This window comes from Chenopodium quinoa, unplaced genomic scaffold (genome assembly GCF_001683475.1).
Source record: "Chenopodium quinoa cultivar QQ74 unplaced genomic scaffold, ASM168347v1, whole genome shotgun sequence".
In the NCBI taxonomy this organism is placed as follows: domain Eukaryota; kingdom Viridiplantae; phylum Streptophyta; class Magnoliopsida; order Caryophyllales; family Amaranthaceae; genus Chenopodium; species Chenopodium quinoa.
This window is the reverse complement of record NW_018743697.1, coordinates 368,349-389,543: the sequence shown is the minus strand read 5'-3', so window position 1 is coordinate 389,543 and position 21,195 is coordinate 368,349. Positions and strand designations below refer to the sequence as shown.

The following is a 21,195-nucleotide window of genomic DNA, read 5'->3' as shown; positions in this document are numbered from 1 at the left end:
CACTTTAATTGTACATGTTTGTCAACGTGTTTACTTTGACCATGAATATCTTTAATTGCATATTAGGTAAAATATACTACGTCTTCTACCCATTTACCATTCACAAGGTCAAAGATTTATAATTTTGACCATGTCTAATTGTGTATATATAGGAAAAAACATTATCAAGTTGATCTTATTAGATCCGTATTGTTATGAATTTTCAACATATCAACTTTGTATAATTTCTAATAATGCACCATCAAAGAAATTAATGATCAAAATAGTGCATTAGAAACCGCATAAAATGCAAGTGAGTAACACCTAGGAAAACAGAGGGAGTATAGCAATTGAATATTAATAAATTATTCATTGAGACGAAATAAACAGAACCCAACTTAATGTTTTATGTTTTATACAACAAGAATAATTTAAAAGATTCTCGCATCTTATGAATAGTGTCAAGATTCCAAATGAAAAGATCATTCGGAAATGAAGTGAGTATAACACAATAATTAATGATTAGATTTAAAATAACATTATGAAGCTAAGAATGAAAAAGAAAAACACAAAGAATAAATAAGGACAGAGTAAAAAAAAAAAAAAGATACTCTTCAAAAGAGAAAGACCCCTAAAAGTTAGGACTATCCTTATTAATTTTCCCCTTTACAAAAACATACTCTTCTGAAAGTATTAGTATACCAATGTATAAACACAACACAACTAAACTAAAAGTAGTCCTCTTTATAACGTAATTAATGTAAGAGAGAGTGTGGGATTTGTAGTGAGGATGGGCAGATTACCCCCAAATCCCCAACCAATCAAGTGCCGGCATCTATCACTTCTTACCGGCTGTTCCCGGTCAACCCTTTTCTTACCGGCTGTTACCCGTTTTATCTCTCTCTCTACTCTTGACCATTGTTACTCTTATTCGCTCCGTTTTCTTACGACCTCACAAGTCACAGCCTCCTCTTTTTCCTCCTTTCTCTCTCCTCCATTTTTCCTCTCTCTCTTTCTAAAAATAAAATTAAAAAAACCACTCCATTTTTCTCATTTTCTCCCTCTCATCAAACACACAAACCATCACTCCTCCTTCATCCAAAACCCAGTTTGTTTCTTCATATTTTTTGTTCGAATAAGTTCGTGATTCGTGTTTCGAACCTGATTAACGAACAACAGATGAAAGATCTGTGGTGAATACAGCTGAACTACTGATTTATTATCCAAAACTTGATTTTATAATTATAATGAGTTCATCGGAGGTGGCGTCGATGAAAGCGACAGAGGAAGCAACGAACAAAGCAGGAAAACAACAACAAACACACACCGCCGCCGGCGTAGGTACCGGAAAAGGTAATTCCGGCGGATAATGATCTGGTGTATTAGGGTGTATGATAAGTACTGTATTTTAATTTTAATTAAAAGTAATTTTTTAATAATAATAGAAATTTGGGGTGCAGTGGATCCGGAAACAGCGCTGTATAAGGAGTTGTGGCATGCTTGTGCTGGTCCTTTGGTGACAGTGCCTCGTCCTAATGAGCTTGTTTATTACTTTCCTCAAGGACATATTGAGCAGGTTGGATTTTTCTTAATTATCTGCTTAATTTTTATTTTTATTTTTATTTTTTAATAATTTAAAGTATCTGAGATTAATTATTTTATTATTTTTTACCAATTTATTTGGAATTTATGAAATTATTATTGATGTTCTTGGTTAGCATGGATCTGTTTTTGGAATAAAATTCTTGGTCAATTTGGGTTGCTACAGTAGTTTACTCAGTCAATTTTTGGGTATTTTTGTATTTTTTTTTAATACTAATGTTTTTGGGTTTTGGGGTTTGATTAGGTGGAGGCTTCTACTAATCAAGCTGCTGATAAGCAAATGCCTAATTATAGTCTTCCATGGAAGATCTTGTGTCGCGTAATCGATGTGCAATTGAAGGTTAGATTTTGTGTATTTCTTGGGTGATTTTGATTGTATTTTTAGCATGTAATAGAGATAGATGATGATTAATGAATGTTACATTTAATTATATAGGCTGAACTGGAGACGGATGAAGTGTATGCCCAAGTGATGTTACTTCCAATAGTAAGTGAGCTACTTATATGGAAAGTTTGGTTTAGACATTTGTAGAAATGGGTGTTTATTATATTAAGCTTTGTTGTTGTTGTTGTTGTTGTTGATGATGATGATGATTGTAGCCTGAAGAGAGTGTTAAAGAGAAGGGAACTTCACCTGATCCACAACCGCACTTTCATGTTCACTCGTTTTGTAAGACATTGACTGCGTCAGATACGAGTACTCACGGTGGGTTCTCGGTGCTTAGGCGACATGCTGATGAATGCCTTCCACCCTTGGTGAGTTTTGATAGCTTTGTCTTATTCGCCATGGATGGTGATTGCTTTTTTTTTTTTTTTTTTTTTTGAGATTATATATTGATTTTTGAGATTTTGTATTATAGGATATGACTCGACAACCACCTACACAAGAGTTGGTGGCTAAGGATCTACATGGAAATGATTGGCGTTTCAGGCATATTTTCCGAGGTAGAATTTTCTGTAGTTGCTACTCTTCTTTGCAGTGTACTGTCCTAGTGTCCTGTGTGGTGTGCTTTAGCAGATTATTGATGTTTGTAGCTCTTCCAATTTAGTAATATGTTAATTTCACTTTTAGCAGTGTAGCTCTCCTCACTGATGCTGTGAAATTTTCAGTTTAGTTTCATTTCTGTTTTCCTCTTACCTTTTGGTGTCTCATTGTAGACATTATTAGATAAGCTAGAACTGTCGTCGCCATACATTGTATGTGCTCTTGAAAATTGCTGGTGCAAGTAATCTAAAAAGGAAGTTTGTCTTGGGGATACTTTGATCATTGGATCACTTCTTCAACCATCATTGACAAAAATCACTTGTCATTATATTACACATGTGATTCTCTGGGAATGTTGGATAATTAGATGGTTTTTGTCCACATTTGAACAATACTCGTGGACTTGTGATTGGTTTGGCTCATTTTGTAAGAGGTCCATAAGTCCATTCTCTAATTTCTTGATTTTTTGATTGCTAGGTCAACCCAGGAGGCATCTGCTACAAAGCGGCTGGAGTGTGTTTGTTAGCTCAAAAAGACTTGTGGCTGGTGACGCATTTATTTTTCTCAGGTTTGTTATCTTCTCCAATTTTGATTGTTTTGCAATATGCTACATTTTGAGACTAAGCTCATGCTAAGCTGTAAATATATATATATATATATATATATATATATATATATATATATTTTTTATTTCCTAGAGGTGAGAATGGTGAACTCCGTGTTGGAGTGAGGCGTGCAATGAGGCAGCAGGGTGTTGTGCCATCATCTGTCATATCAAGTCACAGTATGCATCTTGGAGTCCTAGCAACAGCATTGCATGCAATCAGCTCTGGGACCATGTTTACCGTATACTACAAACCTAGGTATGTTTAAATTGTCATGACTCTGCCCAATTAATTGTATGCCATCAACATGTCGACTAAGTGGTACTTTTGCTTCATACTGTTGTTACCCTTTCTTAGTCTGCTTGAACTTGCATAAGACAATTGGTTGCAGCAGGTATAATAAGTCGGGGGTGCCTTACTTACCTCTGGAATAAAATTTTCTTGCAGGACAAGTCCTGCTCAATTTATTGTTCCATATGATCAATACATGGAGTCTTTGAAGAATCAGTACTCCATAGGGATGAGATTTAAGATGAGATTTGAAGGGGAAGAGTCTCCAGAGCAAAGGTACATCTCTTAGTTATTGGCAAAAGATGTAATCCTTCTCCTGTATGAGCAGATATTGGAACTGTTATTATATGACTTTTACAGGAAATATATATGTTTTGATCTTTGCCTCAGATGTCAGTTTGTGTGATATGCTGAAATGTGTCAGTTGATTTTTGTTCTTTTTTGAATTTGTAGGTTTACAGGTACTATTGTTGGCATGGAAGACGCCCATCCCCACAGATGGCAAGACTCTAAGTGGAGGTGTTTGAAGGTATGCCATTACTTTTACTGTGGTGCTTAATTTCATTATTGTAGACCTATTGGGAATTACTGAAGCAATGGTACTTTTTACAGGTTCGCTGGGATGAAACTTCCACTATGCCTCGTCCGGATAGGGTCTCTCCCTGGCAAACTGAACCTGCTCTTACTCCTCCAACAATAAACCCCCTTCCAGTGACTAGAGCAAAACGACCTCGTGTAAATGTGGTTACTCAATCTTCAGAGTCCTCTGTTCATACAAGAGAAGGTAATTGTTGCTTTGGACTTACTGTATTGCATTTAGGTATTAGGAGGCAATTTCACTTCCAAATCCCTATCATTATTGGCTGATTGATTTGTTGTTAACCAGGTTTGTCTAAAGTGGCAGCAGACACTTCACCTGTTGGTGGGTATTCAAGGGTCTTGCAAGGTCATGAATATCCGACCTTGAGACCTAACCTTGTAGACAGCAATGATTCTGAAATTGCAGAGAAACCTAATGTGTGGCCCAATTCTATCGATGATGAAAAAGCTGACAATGTCAAAGCTTCACGGAAATATGCGTATGAAAATTGGATATCATCCATGAGGCCTGAACCAGCATATGCTGATCTGCTGTCAACCTTTGGTGTCCATAATGAAACAGCTTCTGGATTTCACTCACCTTATCAAACTGCAGCTACGTCACCTATGAAAAAGACTATATTAGATCAAGATGGCAGATTTAGCATGCTCGGAAATTCCTGGTCTATGATGCCTGGTAGTCTTTCGTTAAATATGTCAGAATCAAATATGAAAGTTCATTCACCAAGTAGCAATGTCTCATATCAGGCCCAAGGAAATGTGAGTTATGGAGGCTTAAGTGACATGGCCATGCTTCGTGGTCATAGAATAGATAATCACGATGGAAACTGGCTAATGCCTCCCCCAGGCCAATTATATTTTGATAATCATGCTCCAACCAGAGAGATTGCAATGCAGCCCTCACGGAATGACCACGAGCCTATCAAGCAGAAGGATGGGAACTATAAATTATTTGGCATTCCCCTCATTAGCAGCTCTACAACGCAGGACTTTTCTGCCTCGAGCAAACGACATCTTGACGAGCCTTCAACTCCTCTGACTCCCACGTTGCATCCTCTGTACAACTGTGAATCTGATCGAAGTTCAGAGCAGTCCAAGGGTTCCAAGCAGATGGACAACTTGCCTGCATGCAGCGAGCAGGAAAAGAGAATGCCAAGCTCTCAATCACTTCCCCGAGATGCACAAGTGAAAGGACAAGGGCATTCCTCCAGGAGCTGTACTAAGGTACCTTAGGATCTACCTCTTTTTTGAACATCTTTTTACCCTTGGCCATTATAGTCCTAAGTGTGTCAAAGAGACCATGGCTAACTTTTCTTGAATTCAGGTACTAAAGCAGGGGATTGCCCTTGGCAGGTCCGTTGATCTCTCAAAGTTTAACAACTATGATCAGTTGGTTGAGGAATTGGATTGCTTGTTTGATTTCAAAGGGGAGCTCAAGAACCCTGAGAAGAATTGGCTAATTGTCTACACTGATGAGGAGGGTGATATGATGCTGGTTGGGGATGATCCATGGCAGTATGTGTTGCTTCTCTATTCAAATAGCTTTATCAACTTGTCAATTTTGGTTCCAAAGTTTAATTTATTTGCAAATTGACTCAGGGAATTCTGTGGCATGGTGCGCAAAATTCTCATCTACACAAAAGAGGAAGTACAGAAGATGACGCCGAGGCAAAATTCCAAAATTGATGAGAATATGCCAGCTGCTGGCGGTTCAGATTTAAAAGAAGCAAAACAATCACTACCTTCATCAGAATCTAATGCTGAAAGCCATTAGTAGATGACCTTTATGGTTTTAGCCTTTCTAGGTGTGTAATTAGGTATTGTCCAATATTTTGATCACTCTTTACTATGATTTGAGTTCTTACAAGCTCTGCTTGACTCTTTTTACTATTGTTTTTTTGGCAGATTCTTGGAGCTGGCATCAATATAGGAGTATGTGCGTTCCCTGTGGTCTCATTGGGACAGATCTAGGTGTGGCATTGAGGCCGTCTTCAGGATGGAAGATTGAGTATAGTCCGTCTATATTACTCCCAATTTTGGACGTATTCTGTAGTCTTTTGGTGTTCCATATACATAATATATATGTATACCTTAATTGCAAAGAGGCATTATTAGCCTTGCAGCCTCGAATCAATCTTGTAAATAGCCCTTTTTATCCCTGACCAGCCTTTTAATGTAAGTAAGTGCTTGCGTATCTAATGCTTTTTTGGTGTTCTATTATATCATCTTCTCATCCTTGAAGGCTTCAATTCTGCCGATATATCTTACTTCCTGGATTGTCATGTTGAATTGGACATGAACTCTGTATTGTTCCAGGTTCAGTTCAATGTAAGATAGCAGCAGATGATTCTGAATTTCTGATGGCAGCTGCATGTAGATGTTGTAGTGAAATGCTTGGCAGGAGTAGACTGTAAGTAGGATCGGTGTTTGCAGCTCACCTGAAATCAAATTGTAGGACGAAAATGCTTGGCTTTGGCCAATGTATTATGCTAATAATTCTTTCTTTGCCCTGTCAAAAATTCCGGCACTAAGGAACTGGAAGAGCATTTAATGTTAAATTAGGTCACTGGATTTTTATGTACTTCGTATATTGTGTTATTTAAGTTCATGAGAGATAGATGCTGATTTTACCTGGGTTTCTTCTATTAGGTTATTTACAGCTACTGTAAATTGGTTAAATGTTTTTGGCACGGTGTAGGGTGTGTTTTTGCACACCGTGATTGGGGATACATAGGCTGATGAGTGCCCTACCCTCATAATGTACTCGTGCATCACGCATGTATTACTCTGGCTCCTTCTAATTTTGAAGCAGCCATCGTAAACAAATTGAAACCTCTGTTCTCACTCCTCTAAGGCTCTAAGCACTCGCACTAAATTGTAACCCTAGGAACTTGCTGGAGTTTTGGCGGTTCTAAGGCTGTCTTCCTTCGAGTCTCTTTGACCCTAGTTTTTCTAATTAGGAGTTTTTCTTCTCTTCTCGCTATAAAACGCTAATTTTGAATGGTAATTCTGAATATTTGTGTATAATCTGTAAGTATTTAGAGTGTTATTCGTATCTTCTACGTAGTAGGATTTTGCAATAGAGCGTCCAAAGATCTTGGATTTGCAAAGTTAGAAAGTTACACTTTGATTAAACACACATAGGAGACATGATTTTGATTTTTAGTTTTTTCTAATTATATATATTAATAAATTATAAAAAAAAATTGATCCGATGAACATGTATAATACACAACGTGACTAATCCAGCAATATATCATACAATACGGTGCTTTTTCTGTGTGGTTGGCCACACCGTGTGGTTGGGGTTACTTATTCAGGGGTTACTCAGTCGGTCAAGGGTTACTTATTCTGGAGTTACTCAGTCAGTTAACGCGTTTTCGCCGGGGTTACTTATTCCGGGGTTACTTATTTAGGGGTTACTAGTCGGTCAGGGGTTACTTATTCTAAATTTACTTAGTCGGTTAGCGCGTTTTCTGTGTGAAAGTGTTGGAACAACAAGTGTGTAGTGTGTGAATTTTGTGAAAAAAACTCAAAGTCCCACATTGGTGGGAAATGAGAGTTTTACTCTCTTTATAATATAGAGAGTGGGCTAAAGGGGTGTGGCCCTTAGGCTACCCACATTTTGTGGAGAGGGAGGACCTATATGGTAAACCATATATCACACACACGCGCGCCGAACCGAGCCGAGCCGGGCTGGGCTGGGTCGGGGTCGGGTTTGGGTTATTAAACAAACTTAATTTTTGTTACCGGTTTGATTAATATTCAGTTACAAAACGTTTTACTGTTTTGGTTTAAATTTTTCCGTTACATTGCTTGATTCTCGTTGCTGTTTTACTGCTAAACGTTGCACCGTTACACTGATTTAATGCCTTGATTCTTGCTTAACGGATACACTAATTGCAGAAAACGTTGCTAATCTTTCTCCCGTTTTCATGCTTAAGCTGTTACGTATCTTTACCTATAAAAGGACGGTTCCAGCTTTGTTTTTAAACACACGAAAAAATACAGAAAACCACTTTGCAAAATATATTTTCTCTTCCTCTCAAAACAGTCGAGCAGTTTTCTTTCTGATTTTCTGGTGTTCCGTTGTCCGGTGGTTCGGTGCAAAACCGCCGGTATTTTATACTTGTGAAAGACTGTTTTATCCTGGGGGCATCCGGTTTGGTACGAGCTGCTTCCACAAGTTTGAGGCAGTGCCGCGAATGTTCTAAAGAGAGCGACATAGTCCGCGACTCAGTCTTATTCTCGGTAACATTGTTCTTACTATTTTATTTGTGCAATTCCGTTTATAACAATTTTAGAACAGTCGTTTCTGCCTTCGTGAACACTATGTCTACCGAAGAAATGACTATGTCTGCTGACCTTAACAAGCCCTTTCGTTTTGAGGGCGCTCACTTTAAAAGATGGAAACAGAAAATGCAATTTTTCTTAACTGTCAAAAAGGTTAATTCTGCCTTAACAGCCCCTCGGCCATTTATTCCTGATAATGCTCCTGAAGATGAATTAGCTTACTTGAATAGTGAAATCGAAACCTGGAATGAAACTGATTTCATGTGCAAAAACTATATACTTAATGGTCTGTCTAATAACCTCTATGACTATTATAATATGGAAAATACTGCTAAGGATTTGTGGGATGCCCTACAAAAAAAGTATGATACTGAAGAAGCAGGTGCCAAAAAGTATGCTGTCAGTAGGTACCTAAAATTCCAGATGACTGATGATAAGTCCGTGGAAGTGCAGTCTCACGACCTTCAGAAAATTGCCCATGAGATAATTTCCCAAGGTATGGCCCTTGATGAACAATTTCAAATTGCTGTTATTATTGACAAGCTGCCTCCTTCCTGGAAAGATTTCAAAAATAATCTCAGGCATAAGACTAAGGAATTCTCCTTACAGAGTTTGATCACTCGGCTACGTATAGAAGAAGAATCCAGAAAACAGGATCTAAAGGAAAAGATTTTACAAATCTCTGCTAATAATGCTCCTAGGCGATCTGCTGCAGTACTTAAACCTGCTGGTAAGAATTTCAAACCTCAGAACCGGAAGAATAACTTCAATAAAACGAATGTTCAAAAGAACAATGGAAGACAACAGTCTCAACCCCCTAAGAATGGTACTGGTCAATTTCTGTGCTATCGGTGTGGAAAACCAGGCCATATGGCACGAAAGTGTAGGAACATGCCTAACCCTGTGCCTGCGCAGGCTAGCATGATTGAAGAGCCTTTTGTGGCTATGATTACTGAGATCAACCTTACTGGTGGATCAGATGGGTGGTGGATAGACACTGGTGCCACACGCCATGTCTGTTATGATCGTCGAATGTTTAAAACATACACTGAAAAGACCGATGATAAGAAAGTACTGTTGGGTGATTCCCATTCCACTAACATTGCTGGTGTTGGAAATGTTGAGTTGAAGTTTACTTCTGGCAGGACTCTCATTCTGAAAGATGTGTTACACACTCCGGAAATGAGGAAGAATTTAGTTTCTGGTTTTTTGCTCAATAAGGCTGGTTTTATACAAACCATAGGTTCTGATTTGTTTACTTTAACTAAGAATGGAATATTTGTAGGAAAAGGATATGCTACTGATGGCATGTTTAAACTGAATGTTGAAGTTAATAAAATTCCTAATTCCGCTTATATGTTGTGTTCTACTATTAATGTTTGGCATACTAGACTTTGTCATGTGAACAAAAGACTCATAAAAAATATGAGCAATTTAGGCCTTATTCCAAATATCTCTCTCAATGACTTTGACAAATGTGATTCTTGTAGTCAGGCTAAGATTACAAAAACACCTCATAAATCAGTGATTAGAAACTCAGAACCATTAGACTTAATCCATTCGGATATTTGTGAACTAAATGGAACGTTGACCAGAAATGGACAACGATACTTTATCACCTTTATTGATGATTGTTCTGATTATACTTGTATTTATTTGATGAAAAATAAGAGTGATGCTTTTGAAATGTTTAAGTTGTTTATAACAGAGTTTGAGAATCAGTTTAACAAGAAAATAAAAAGATTACGAAGTGATCGTGGAACTGAGTATGATACTGATGCTTTTGTAGAATTTTATAAATCACATGGTATCATACATGAAAGGACAGCTCCTTATTCCCCAGAAATGAATGGAAAGGCTGAAAGGAAAAACAGGACCTTTACAGAATTAGTAGTTGCTATTTCCTTATATTCTGGTGCTGCTGATCATTGGTGGGGTGAAATTCTACTAACTGTTTGTTATGTCTTAAACCGTATTCCAAAGACTAAGAGTAAGGTTTCTCCCTATGAAATACTTCGTAATAAACGACCTAACATTTCTTATTTCAGAACTTGGGGTTGTCTAGCATATGTTAGGATTCCTGATCCTAAAAGAGTTAAATTAGCTAGTAGAGCTTATGAATGTGTATTCATTGGATATGCTATTAACAGTAAGGCATATAGATTCTTTGATTTAAATGCTCGTGTAATTATTGAATCTAATGATGTTGATTTTTATGAGGACAGGTTTCCTTTTAAATCTAGAAATAGTGGGGGTTCGTCCACCTCTATTATTCCTAAAGTCAGGTCTAACTCACAAGAATTGGATGCTGAACCCGAACTAAGAAAGAGCAAGCGGGCTAGAGTAGCAAAAGACTTCGGCCCAGACTTTGTAGTTCTTAATGTAGAGGAGGATCCTTCTACCCTCCAAGAAGCTCTAACCTCAGTTGATGCAGATTTATGGCAAGAAGCCGTGAACGATGAAATGGACTCACTTGAGTCTAATCAAACTTGGCATCTAACTGAGTTGCCACCAGGCTGCAAGTCAATTGGTTTCAAATGGGTCCTAAAAAGAAAGCTGAAAGTTGATGGGACCGTTGATAAGTTCAAAGCCCGTTTGGTAGCTAAAGGCTACAGACAGAGGGAGAATGTTGATTTCTTTGATACCTATTCACCTGTAACTAGAGTAACATCTATTAGAGTACTAATATCTCTTGCTTCTGTTTTTAATCTTGTAGTACATCAGATGGATGTAAAGACTGCATTCTTGAACGGTGAATTGGAAGAAGAAATCTACATGGATCAACCGGAAGGATTCGTTGTTCAAGGAAAAGAGCATCTGGTATGTAAGCTAGATAAATCTCTTTATGGTCTCAAACAAGCACCTAAACAATGGCATGAAAAATTTGATAACTTAGTCATCTCACATGGTTTTAAGATAAATGGTAGTGACAAATGCATATATGTAAAATTTGAGAATGACATATGCACTATAATTTGTCTATATGTGGATGACTTGTTAATTTTTGGCTCGAACATTCATGCTGTGAATGATGTAAAGTTATTGTTGAATGCTGAGTTTGACATGAAAGACCTAGGAGAGGCTAATGTAATCCTTGGAATTAAGATTACTAGGACAAAAAATGGAGTTTCTTTGGATCAATCTCATTACATTGAGAAAATCCTAAAGAAATATGGTTACTTTGACTGTAAACCTGCTAATACACCTTATGACTCCAGTGTTAAATTATTTAAGAACACTGGTGATGCCGTAAGGCAATCAGATTATGCGAGCATCATTGGCAGCCTTCGGTATGCCACTGATTGTACTAGACCCGACATTGCCTATGTCGTGGGATTGTTAGACAGGTTTACTAGTTGTCCTGGTAATGAGCATTGGCATGCTATTGAAAGGGTCATGAGATACCTTAAGAGGACCATGAACCTAGGGTTGCATTATGAAAGGTTTCCAGCTGTACTAGAAGGCTATAGTGATGCTGACTGGAACACCTTATCAGATGACTCTAAGGCTACTAGTGGATATATTTTTTCTATAGCCGGTGGAGCTGTATCTTGGAAGTCTAAGAAACAGACTATTTTGGCTCAGTCCACCATGGAATCAGAAATGATAGCACTAGCTACGGCTAGTGAAGAAGCAGGTTGGTTAAGAGGCCTGCTAGGTGAAATTCACCTATGGGAAAAGCCATTACCGGCTGTCTTGATCCATTGCGATAGTACCGCGGCTATTGCAAAAGTTCAGAACCGTTATTACAACGGTAAGAGACGACAAATACGTCGTAAGCACAGCACTGTGAGAGAATATCTCTCTATCGGAGCTGTTAGAGTGGATCACGTACGCACTGAGAATAACTTGGCTGATCCTTTGACGAAAGGATTAGCTAGGGAGAAAGTCCATTTTTCCTCTAAGAAAATGGGACTATTGCCATTGAAATGAACCACACATAATGGTAACCCAACCTATGAACTGGAGATCCCAAGAAATAGGTTCAAAGGGTAATAACAAGTTATGGTGTGATATGAGTTGAATATGTTCAAAAGACATAATTTCCTGAAGCGATCAAGGATGAGTTAATAGGAACTCTTAATGAAATCTATACTCCAATTTGGAGTGGAGTACCAAGCTACAGGAGTACTCTTGATAGATTCACCTATGTGAATGTGGAAGTTAGGCCGCTTCCTATGAAATGTGTGGCAGCATTTCTAGAGCATTCACTACACTGGGATAGACGTGCATGGCCGAAATAGAACGGGTCTAGAACAACACCAAGAGTAGGTTGTGTGTGGTACTTTGTCAGAGATAGGGTTCAAAACTTCGAGTCACCCTTGTTGAATCTGAATCGTACTCACTACGTAGAAGTTCAAGTTGAAAAACACTTCTGTTTATGCGCAACCTATATATGTATGGATTCTGCTCGAAAATGTTTTCAAAAAATTCAAGTGGGGGATTGTTGGAACAACAAGTGTGTAGTGTGTGAATTTTGTGAAAAAAACTCAAAGTCCCACATTGGTGGGAAATGAGAGTTTTACTCTCTTTATAATATAGAGAGTGGGCTAAAGGGGTGTGGCCCTTAGGCTACCCACATTTTGTGGAGAGGGAGGACCTATATGGTAAACCATATATCACACACACGCGCGCCGAACCGAACCGAGCCGAGCCGGGCTGGGCTGGGTCGGGTCGGGGTCGGGTTTGGGTTTGGGTTATTAAACAAACTTAATTTTTGTTACCGGTTTGATTAATATTCAGTTACAAAACGTTTTACTGTTTTGGTTTAAATTTTTCCGTTACATTGCTTGATTCTCGTTGCTGTTTTACTGCTAAACGTTGCACCGTTACACTGATTTAATGCCTTGATTCTTGCTTAACGGATACACTAATTGCAGAAAACGTTGCTAATCTTTCTCCCGTTTTCATGCTTAAGCTGTTACGTATCTTTACCTATAAAAGGACGGTTCCAGCTTTGTTTTTAAACACACGAAAAAATACAGAAAACCACTTTGCAAAATATATTTTCTCTTCCTCTCAAAACAGTCGAGCAGTTTTCTTTCTGATTTTCTGGTGTTCCGTTGTCCGGTGGTTCGGTGCAAAACCGCCGGTATTTTATACTTGTGAAAGACTGTTTTATCTTGGGGGCATCCGGTTTGGTACGAGCTGCTTCCACAAGTTTGAGGCAGTGCCGCGAATGTTCTAAAGAGAGCGACATAGTCCGCGACTCAGTCTTATTCTCGGTAACATTGTTCTTACTATTTTATTTGTGCAATTCCGTTTATAACAGAAAGTAACCCATGACCGATCGAGTAACCCCTGACTAAGTAACTCCCAACTGATTAATCCTTGACCGACCGAGTAACCCCAGAATAAGTAACCCCTGAATAAGTAATTCCAGAATAAGTAACCCCAACCACACGATATGACCAGCCACATATGAAAATTTGTGCATACAATGACATTGTTTTTAAAATCTTGATAAAAGAATCAAGTCAAAATCAATATGTGACTAGACTACTAGTGAAGAGAACCTAAGTGTAACTCAAAAAAATAGAGGGAGTATGAAAAGTTGTAGAGCAAATACAAGTTTAAATCTGATAATCAATAAAATTTTAGTTCAATTTCAATACAAACTTTTTTGAATTCAATCTGGTCCATATAGTCCCACTGTGTCGGACTGGACTTTGTACAACGTTTTATTGTCTACAAGTCTTTTTGTTTTTTCTACTGGCGTTTTCATCATTTGTAACCCAAAAAAAAAAAAAAAAAAACTTTAGTTTTGTAAAAATGAAAGTTGATATATACTTTTTCCGTTCCAATATTATTGCAACAATTGGACTTTTGCACTATTCATCACTTTCGTTTGACCATATAATATGATTTATACGTTAAGCAAAATATAGTCATGTGAGATCTTATTAGATTCATCTCATAAAATACTTTTATAATATCAACTTTTTATAATTTTTGCTCTTATAAAATTATAGATATTTACATATAAAATGTGTTTTGGGATGTGTAATTTCATCCTTGCTGCAATATTATTGGAACGTAGGATGTATATTTTTTTTAACGATAAAGTTGATATTGATAAAATACACACTAAGACGAATTTGATAAGATTTCCATATGATAATGTATTTTATGTGATGATTTACAATTGAAGTTTTCATTAAGGAATGCTCCGTCAGAATTAACATCAAGAGAAAGAAAGGGAATACACATTAGGAATGACATTTACCCTTTTATTCACTAGACAAGAGGCCTCCTTTTTTTTTTTTTAATTTTTTTTTTAATTTTAAAAAGAGGCGACTTTTAGAATGTACAGGAAAATCTCATCTAAAAAAGTTGAGAAAAAATTGTACCAAATATACAAGTAAGACCCCGTTCACTTCACCTTAATTTTTACTGAACTTAAATTATTTTTATTGAATTGAAATTATTTTTACTGAAGTTAAATTAATTTTACTGAACTGAAATTAATTTTACCGAACTGAAATTATTTTTGCTGAACTGAAATTATTTTTACTAATTCTCTATTATATTTCTTCTTTAAAGTTACTGATTTTTACTAAACTGAACTTATTTTTACTAAAATGAAATTAATTCTATTGAATATATATATATATATATATATATATATATATATATATATATAATATATATATATATTTTTTTTTTTAAGGTGAAGTGAACATGACCTAAATGTTAAATTCTAATCTTTGGTCGGCTATAGCCAAACAATTGGAAATTTATAAAAAGCTTACTTCTATTAAAATTGTAAAAACTACATAATAGCTAATCCAGAAAATCCAAAGCACCTAAAATGAAAATGAAGGTAGATCAAACTAAGAATAGCGCAAAAGCCTTCAAGCTGACCACCATTACAACTTCAAATATCTCTTAAACTAAAAATAATTCTTAAAGGGGGTAAAAACAAACATGTTTTGAAAACAACAAAGTTCTTTATCATCTTCTTTGGATCCAGATCTTGAAACAACTGCCATTCGATTCACACGTTGCCGTTTCCCACTGCTGTCGAGCCATGGAAGGTGGTTAAATCCAAGAGCATAGCTTTGATTTGGTCAGGGTGCAGATCCTGCCCATTCTTGCATTGCTGAAAAGGACAACAATGAAAGCCATCAGTGAGATGTGCTTCTCTGAAAGCGCAACAGATAAACGAAGTACACTACTACAACAATTATTGCTGACATGTTATCAATATCATCTTGTCGAATGACAATCCGATGCATGACTCAATTCATTACAGGTACTTATTACTGACATGGCATTGGCTTCTCTGTTTTTTGGTTGGGAAGGGGGGTTTAGTTTGAACCAGTACACAACTCATTAGTCACAGATGCAAATGAATACAAGATAGAGAGAAGGGTAAGTTACCTCAGCGCGAAAAATGTCCATAGCAAAACCATTGAAGCAGCTGATCACTGCTTGCTGGATGTCTAAACCAAGACCATCTAAAGTCTTCATGGTAGAGAGCAAGAGACCTGGTCTACGGCCGCAGAACATGTGGATGTTGACAGCTCTTCCTTCCCTTAGCCTCACCTCAATCTACAAAATTAGAAAATTCAGAAATTTGTACATAGATTTTCTGTTCCTCTCCTAACATGAAACAAGATGTATGCTAGTACAGAGAATTTCTTCTATTGTGAATTCAGAACATGAATTTGCAAATTAAAATTGTTGTTGTCATAGTTGGAAATTAGAATGAAGCATAATCTTTGAATTTTGGCCTCTGCACGCCGCAAAAACAGTACAGCAGACAAAATTTTGGGACATCTAAAATGACATTGAGATTACATTAAGTAGAGAAAAGTTGGAAAACTTCTGAAACAAAGTTTTAGCTAGTGGCTTTCATTAATGAAATATAAAGTCCTTTAGGACTTCTTTCAAAAAAAAAAAAAACTAGGCTAATTCACAATTCACAAAAAAAAATATGAAAATCCAAGTTACTAAGTTTAGGGAATACTTTCCATGTATTCAGTGAAGAAAACAAGTACGGTTAATGAATAAGGAAAAGGAAATTCATGAAAGAAGCCAAAAACTCACCCTTGCAGGCTGACCATTGGGGTTTGGCAATGAGCTAGGACAGAGTTCTTCCTTGATTCGAGATGGCAAGTTAGGCAGTGTCGGTGTTAAGGGATGGAAATTTGTTGGCTGCGGCAATGAAGAGGGTGTCGACTCCAGTTCATTGTGGAGATCATTGATCTTTTGCAGCAGCTCCTTCAAATACTCAATAGCATCCCCAAGTATTGAAGCCCTATCCATCTGTAAATGAATTCGACAAATCATTTGTTAAGTTTTTATGCTTCTTTTGGTCAGTTTTAAAGTACAACAGCAAAATTTTGTTAACATCAGCAAGCAAAATAGAAATCTGATTACATCTTCTCTTTACTTCAGCACTTATTCTAGTATTCTACTCCAAATTAAGCAAGAATCTTAGATGTCAGAGATAACAATTATGGTATTATATGCTCAAAACAGGCATGCATTTTCATTGAGTTACAGCTCTGAACAATCGGCAGAAAACATAAATGTCACAGCAAAAAATGTCTATCACTAAGAGTCTAAGAAGTACAATCCACTCACACATAACCCCTGATTCCTTGTTCCAAAAACGACTCCTACTAGGACAGAAAACCAAAAAATGCCCGCCTTTTGGTATACTGACTTAAGAAGAACGGTTATGATATATGCAACATTTCGGGCAAAATATTAAATATTTTTTTCTAAAATGATAGACTAATAGTTTTGGAATCCATGACAAAATCACGAATCAATAGGTGTGAAAAAATGTATTGATCAATGCTTAATAGCTCCTCTTTTAGCTTCCTATGCGCTTTGTACATGAGTAAATGATTTTCCAAAATTAATAGTCATTTTAATTGGGCAAATTTCTCAATACCAAAAATTCAATTTATCACTATTGTCCTCCCCACTCTAACAAAGATTATTTTACTAAAAGTAATAGTTACTCTTATTTGACAAGTACTGCTTAGGTTTCTTAAAGTACACCAGTACAAATATGAATGAATGCAATCCCCATAACCTTGGTAAGCATTTATTACTCAAACTGTTTGAAATTTGAAACAATATTTAAATTGGATGTTTGCAAATTTTTTAATCTTTTTTATTTAAAGCTAACGGTTTATGTGGATATAATGTGTATGTATCCCCAATTACCGTCTATTGTGAGCTATAGACAGCCTAATAATTAAAGGTTCGTTAAAGTGGCAATAAAATGTTACAAAATCAACAATCCTCTATCTTACGTTACCAAGGGAAGCAAGATTAATGAACCAAAAAACACGCAAATGCAAGCAACACCTAAGCTTAATCTCGAAGAAACAACTAAGCAAGTACTACATGATTATTAACCAAATGGGTTTGTTATGATATAATCTAGTTCTAGTAAAATGAAGATCAATATTAGTACTTTTATCTTAATTTAGGAAACCAAATTACATACATACAAGATTGAGAAGTTGTAGATGCCTCTTCTAATGTAACTTCACTTTTAGGACAGTGGTCCACTTGTATAGACAATAAATAACTAGTCCACCAGATTCATGTGAGTTGATTTAATGCTTAACTTTCATATAGTATGCATTTACACCACCAAAGAGTAACGTTACATTGCAACCAATGATGTGATGTACCAAGAATATCAAACTTTAAACTCTCAATTTCAAGAACTAGAAAATAGATTTGATAAATAAATTGAAATGTCCAAGCATCAATGATAGTACTACTACTAGTAGTAACTAAGTCTACTGCCTAAACTCACGAGACACCATAATAGCACAAATCAACTTTGAATAATTCTAACAACATGTAACAATTGAATTAAAAAAATCAACGAAATCACGAGGAATTGATAAAAAAGAACAAATTAAAGAAATTCTTTTCACCTTGCTGATCTTGGGGACGACGGATCTTAGCATGTATAGCCTATCATTGAGCTTCTTACGACGCCGCCTTTCGGCCATTAGGTTCTTAGCCGGTAGGCCCTTCTTCTTACCTTTGGAATCGCCCCGGTTAATGTACTAGTATTATTGGAATTAGTACCACCATTTTTACCCCCATCATCTCCACCAACCTTAAAATTGTTATTCTCAGTAAAATCATCAGAATCATAATTAAAAGCTGAGCCATCTAAACTAACACTATCTAAAACACCCAAATTCCCAAATTTCCTCTTCTTATCATTATTATCACCTCCAGAATTTTCCCCAGAGTTCAACCCAGAATTTCCACCCAAATTCCCAGAATCATCATTATTATTACTATTATTATTAGCAAACCCACTTTTTCTAAGGGCAGCTCTTTTCTGAAAAAGAGTAGGTTGTGCACCAACAGGTGCAGAATTATCTAGAGGTTTTAACAACTTTGATGTTCTATTCATAAACATTGTATTCCCTAACCCTTCATCAAAACCTCGAAATCGAGAACCTGAACCTGAACCAACTCCAAATCCATCATTTTCTCCCAATTGAAAACTTGTAAAATGAGGATTAGACCCCAAATTTGGACTACCCATTTCATTTTGAGTACTAAATTCACTAAACCCAGTTAAAATCCCACCACCAACAACACCTCTGTTCATCAGATCAGGAATTTGGTGATTATGATGATGATGTTGTTGTTGGGTGTCCTGAAAAAACCCATTACTTCCAAGATCAAACCCTTGAGTTAAAGGGCTGTTAAAAATGGTGGGTTTTGAAGAAAACAAGTAAGAATTTGAGTTAAAAACAGAGGGTGAAGGTGAACAAGATGAAGATGAATCAATATGATTTAACAGCAAATTTTCAGAACCTTCATTTGGGGTTGAAAAAGTAATAGAATTTGGATTAGTGATAGTGTTATACCACTCATTCTCAACTTCAAGCATTGATTTGAAAGTTGCTAACGAAGCAACATCAACCCCATCAACAAGTTCTTCTCTGTTCTCGCTTTGGCTTCTGCCATTGTTACCCCCAACTGAAACAGCAACAGCAACAGCAACAGCAGCATCAGCACAAGGATTTCTGTTCCATGTAACTGATGGATTTTCCTCATTTCTCTCATTCAACCAGCCAACAGAATTTGTTCTTGACAACATTTTTTTTGTTTGAGAAATTAAAAAGAAAGGATTTTGTTTTTGAGAGAGATTGGAAGAGAATTGAGAGCGACAGGGCAGTTAAATAGAGCAGCATGTCACGTGCCGACTGCTTTGCCCTAGTCACGCACCGTGCGCCACCCGCTTACAGTCCGTCGTAAGCCGAGTCAGGCTTTCTCATTGGCACTAACTCCTTGTGCCCACGTAGCACAACTCCTTGTGCTGTTAGTATAAGTTTGCTAGTACGATCCCTTTATGCTAACAAGTCCCCTTTAGTTGAACTAAGCACTCACCCTTAGTGCCTTAGTCCGAATTAACGACTAAGTGTCGTAGACAATTGAGCACCCAAGCTATCACCCTTGCTGGTATGCCCGATCACTCACTTGGCACCCTCGTGCCTTAGTTTTCCTCACACTCTCTAGGTGTTGGAAGGAAAGGATTGAGTTGCAAGAGAACACAAGTGCTTAAGAAAGGATTTTTGTATTGCTCTCAACTTATAGCTCTTAACTTGTTGATCTCCCAACTTGAATGTACAAATGATGCCTTGGAGCCTATTTATAGTGCTCCACCCTACTTACTCTCTTTCTCTAGAATGTTCCTAACCTCCTCAAATGGAGGGTTCTAGACTACAAGGATCTAGAGTTTTCCCACCTCCTTAGGAGCTACATACATGGAGGTTTCTACAAGCTTCCTACCTAGAATGCTAAGGACTAACCTAGAACATTCTAGAACTTTACATTCAAAATGTACATACATAGAAGGCCCTAGAGACTTCTAAGATGCACTGGATGAACCTTGAATATTCTAGAGACATCCTCTCTAGAATACTCCTCCAAAAGAACTCCGTAGATAGCTCCGGAACCTTCTAGAAGCTTCCCACGTTTCCCGGGCTACCTGCTGCACAAACTTGTATTTCGGGACCTTGTCTCGGAAAACTGACCCCCACCATCGTCTTCCTTGGCCCAAAATACGGTGGACCCCCAAATTTGGGCCCATTTGGACTTCATTTGGGTCTCCAAACGACCCATTATTGTGTTACTGTCAAGTGAGTGTTCACTAGGATTTTAAGCAAGGTGCAATATAAAGCTCTTTAAGGGGAAGTGCTTGCCTGAGCACCAAGGCAAGCCCCCTAGCCTCGATTGTTGCCTTGCTGCCTAGTGACCCTCTTGACGCCCATCCTTGGTGTGGGAGATGACCCGTGACATTCTCCCCCACCCAAATTCTTGCCGACCTCGGCAAGATCGCCCCTTGGAGTACGTGCCCGCGACCCGGTCTAGTGCACCACTTGTCCCTTGGGTGCTTCTGTGCGCCGCTGCCCCGTCCCTCCTGTTGACTCCACACTTGAGCCTTGTTGTCCCATCCCTTGGAACACCATGATGCCTTGTCCCTAGCATCTTTGTTGCCTTGATCCTCCCATGGACCGCACCTTGACGCCTTTGCCTTGGCGCCCACCAAGCTTTCAAGGTCGAGACCCTCACGTCCCGCTCCTTGAGTTGAGCGAGCTTGATCCCTATCTCGCTCCCCTTTGATGTGATGGTTATCATGCCATCACTTACCCGAAAAGGTAGGACCTTGTGCAAGAACTCCATGCCTAGCACCACGTCCTCATCATCAATGTCGACCACCAAGAAGTCGACTTTTCCCTTCCACTTCCCCAAGCGGACTGGAACTCCCCACGCCCTTCCATACACCGGCGTGGCCTCTGAATTAATGGCTTTCATCTCGCCATCGACCCTTGT

The 21,195-nt window shown here is 37.7% G+C and overlaps 1 protein-coding gene and 1 pseudogene across 5 annotated transcripts; one reads left to right on the top strand and one right to left on the bottom strand.

Moving 5' to 3' along the window:
• Positions 1-851: 851 nt before the first annotated feature.
• On the top strand, positions 852-6,701 carry LOC110684007 (auxin response factor 2B-like). 5 transcript variants are annotated; one of them, XR_002503715.1, is made up of 16 exons: positions 852-1,332; positions 1,425-1,555; positions 1,826-1,921; positions 2,018-2,068; positions 2,182-2,337; positions 2,442-2,526; positions 3,044-3,134; positions 3,265-3,429; positions 3,619-3,738; positions 3,916-3,991; positions 4,075-4,246; positions 4,349-5,286; positions 5,387-5,577; positions 5,662-5,879; positions 5,968-6,237; positions 6,379-6,701. XR_002503715.1 is itself a non-coding variant. In XM_021860401.1 (15 exons), exons 1-14 carry the CDS (start codon positions 1,227-1,229, stop codon positions 5,834-5,836), a joined length of 2,553 nt encoding a protein of 850 aa, XP_021716093.1. In that variant the 5' UTR covers positions 852-1,226; the 3' UTR covers positions 5,837-5,867; positions 5,968-6,692. The 5 variants fall into 5 exon arrangements, 3 of the variants coding, with proteins under 3 accessions (XP_021716093.1, XP_021716092.1, XP_021716094.1); XR_002503714.1 differs by having other exon boundaries at positions 5,968-6,241; XM_021860401.1 differs by having other exon boundaries at positions 5,662-5,867; positions 5,968-6,692.
• Positions 6,702-15,073: 8,372 nt separating this feature from the next.
• Positions 15,074-20,496, bottom strand: LOC110684005 (annotated as a pseudogene).
• Positions 20,497-21,195: the final 699 nt, after the last annotated feature.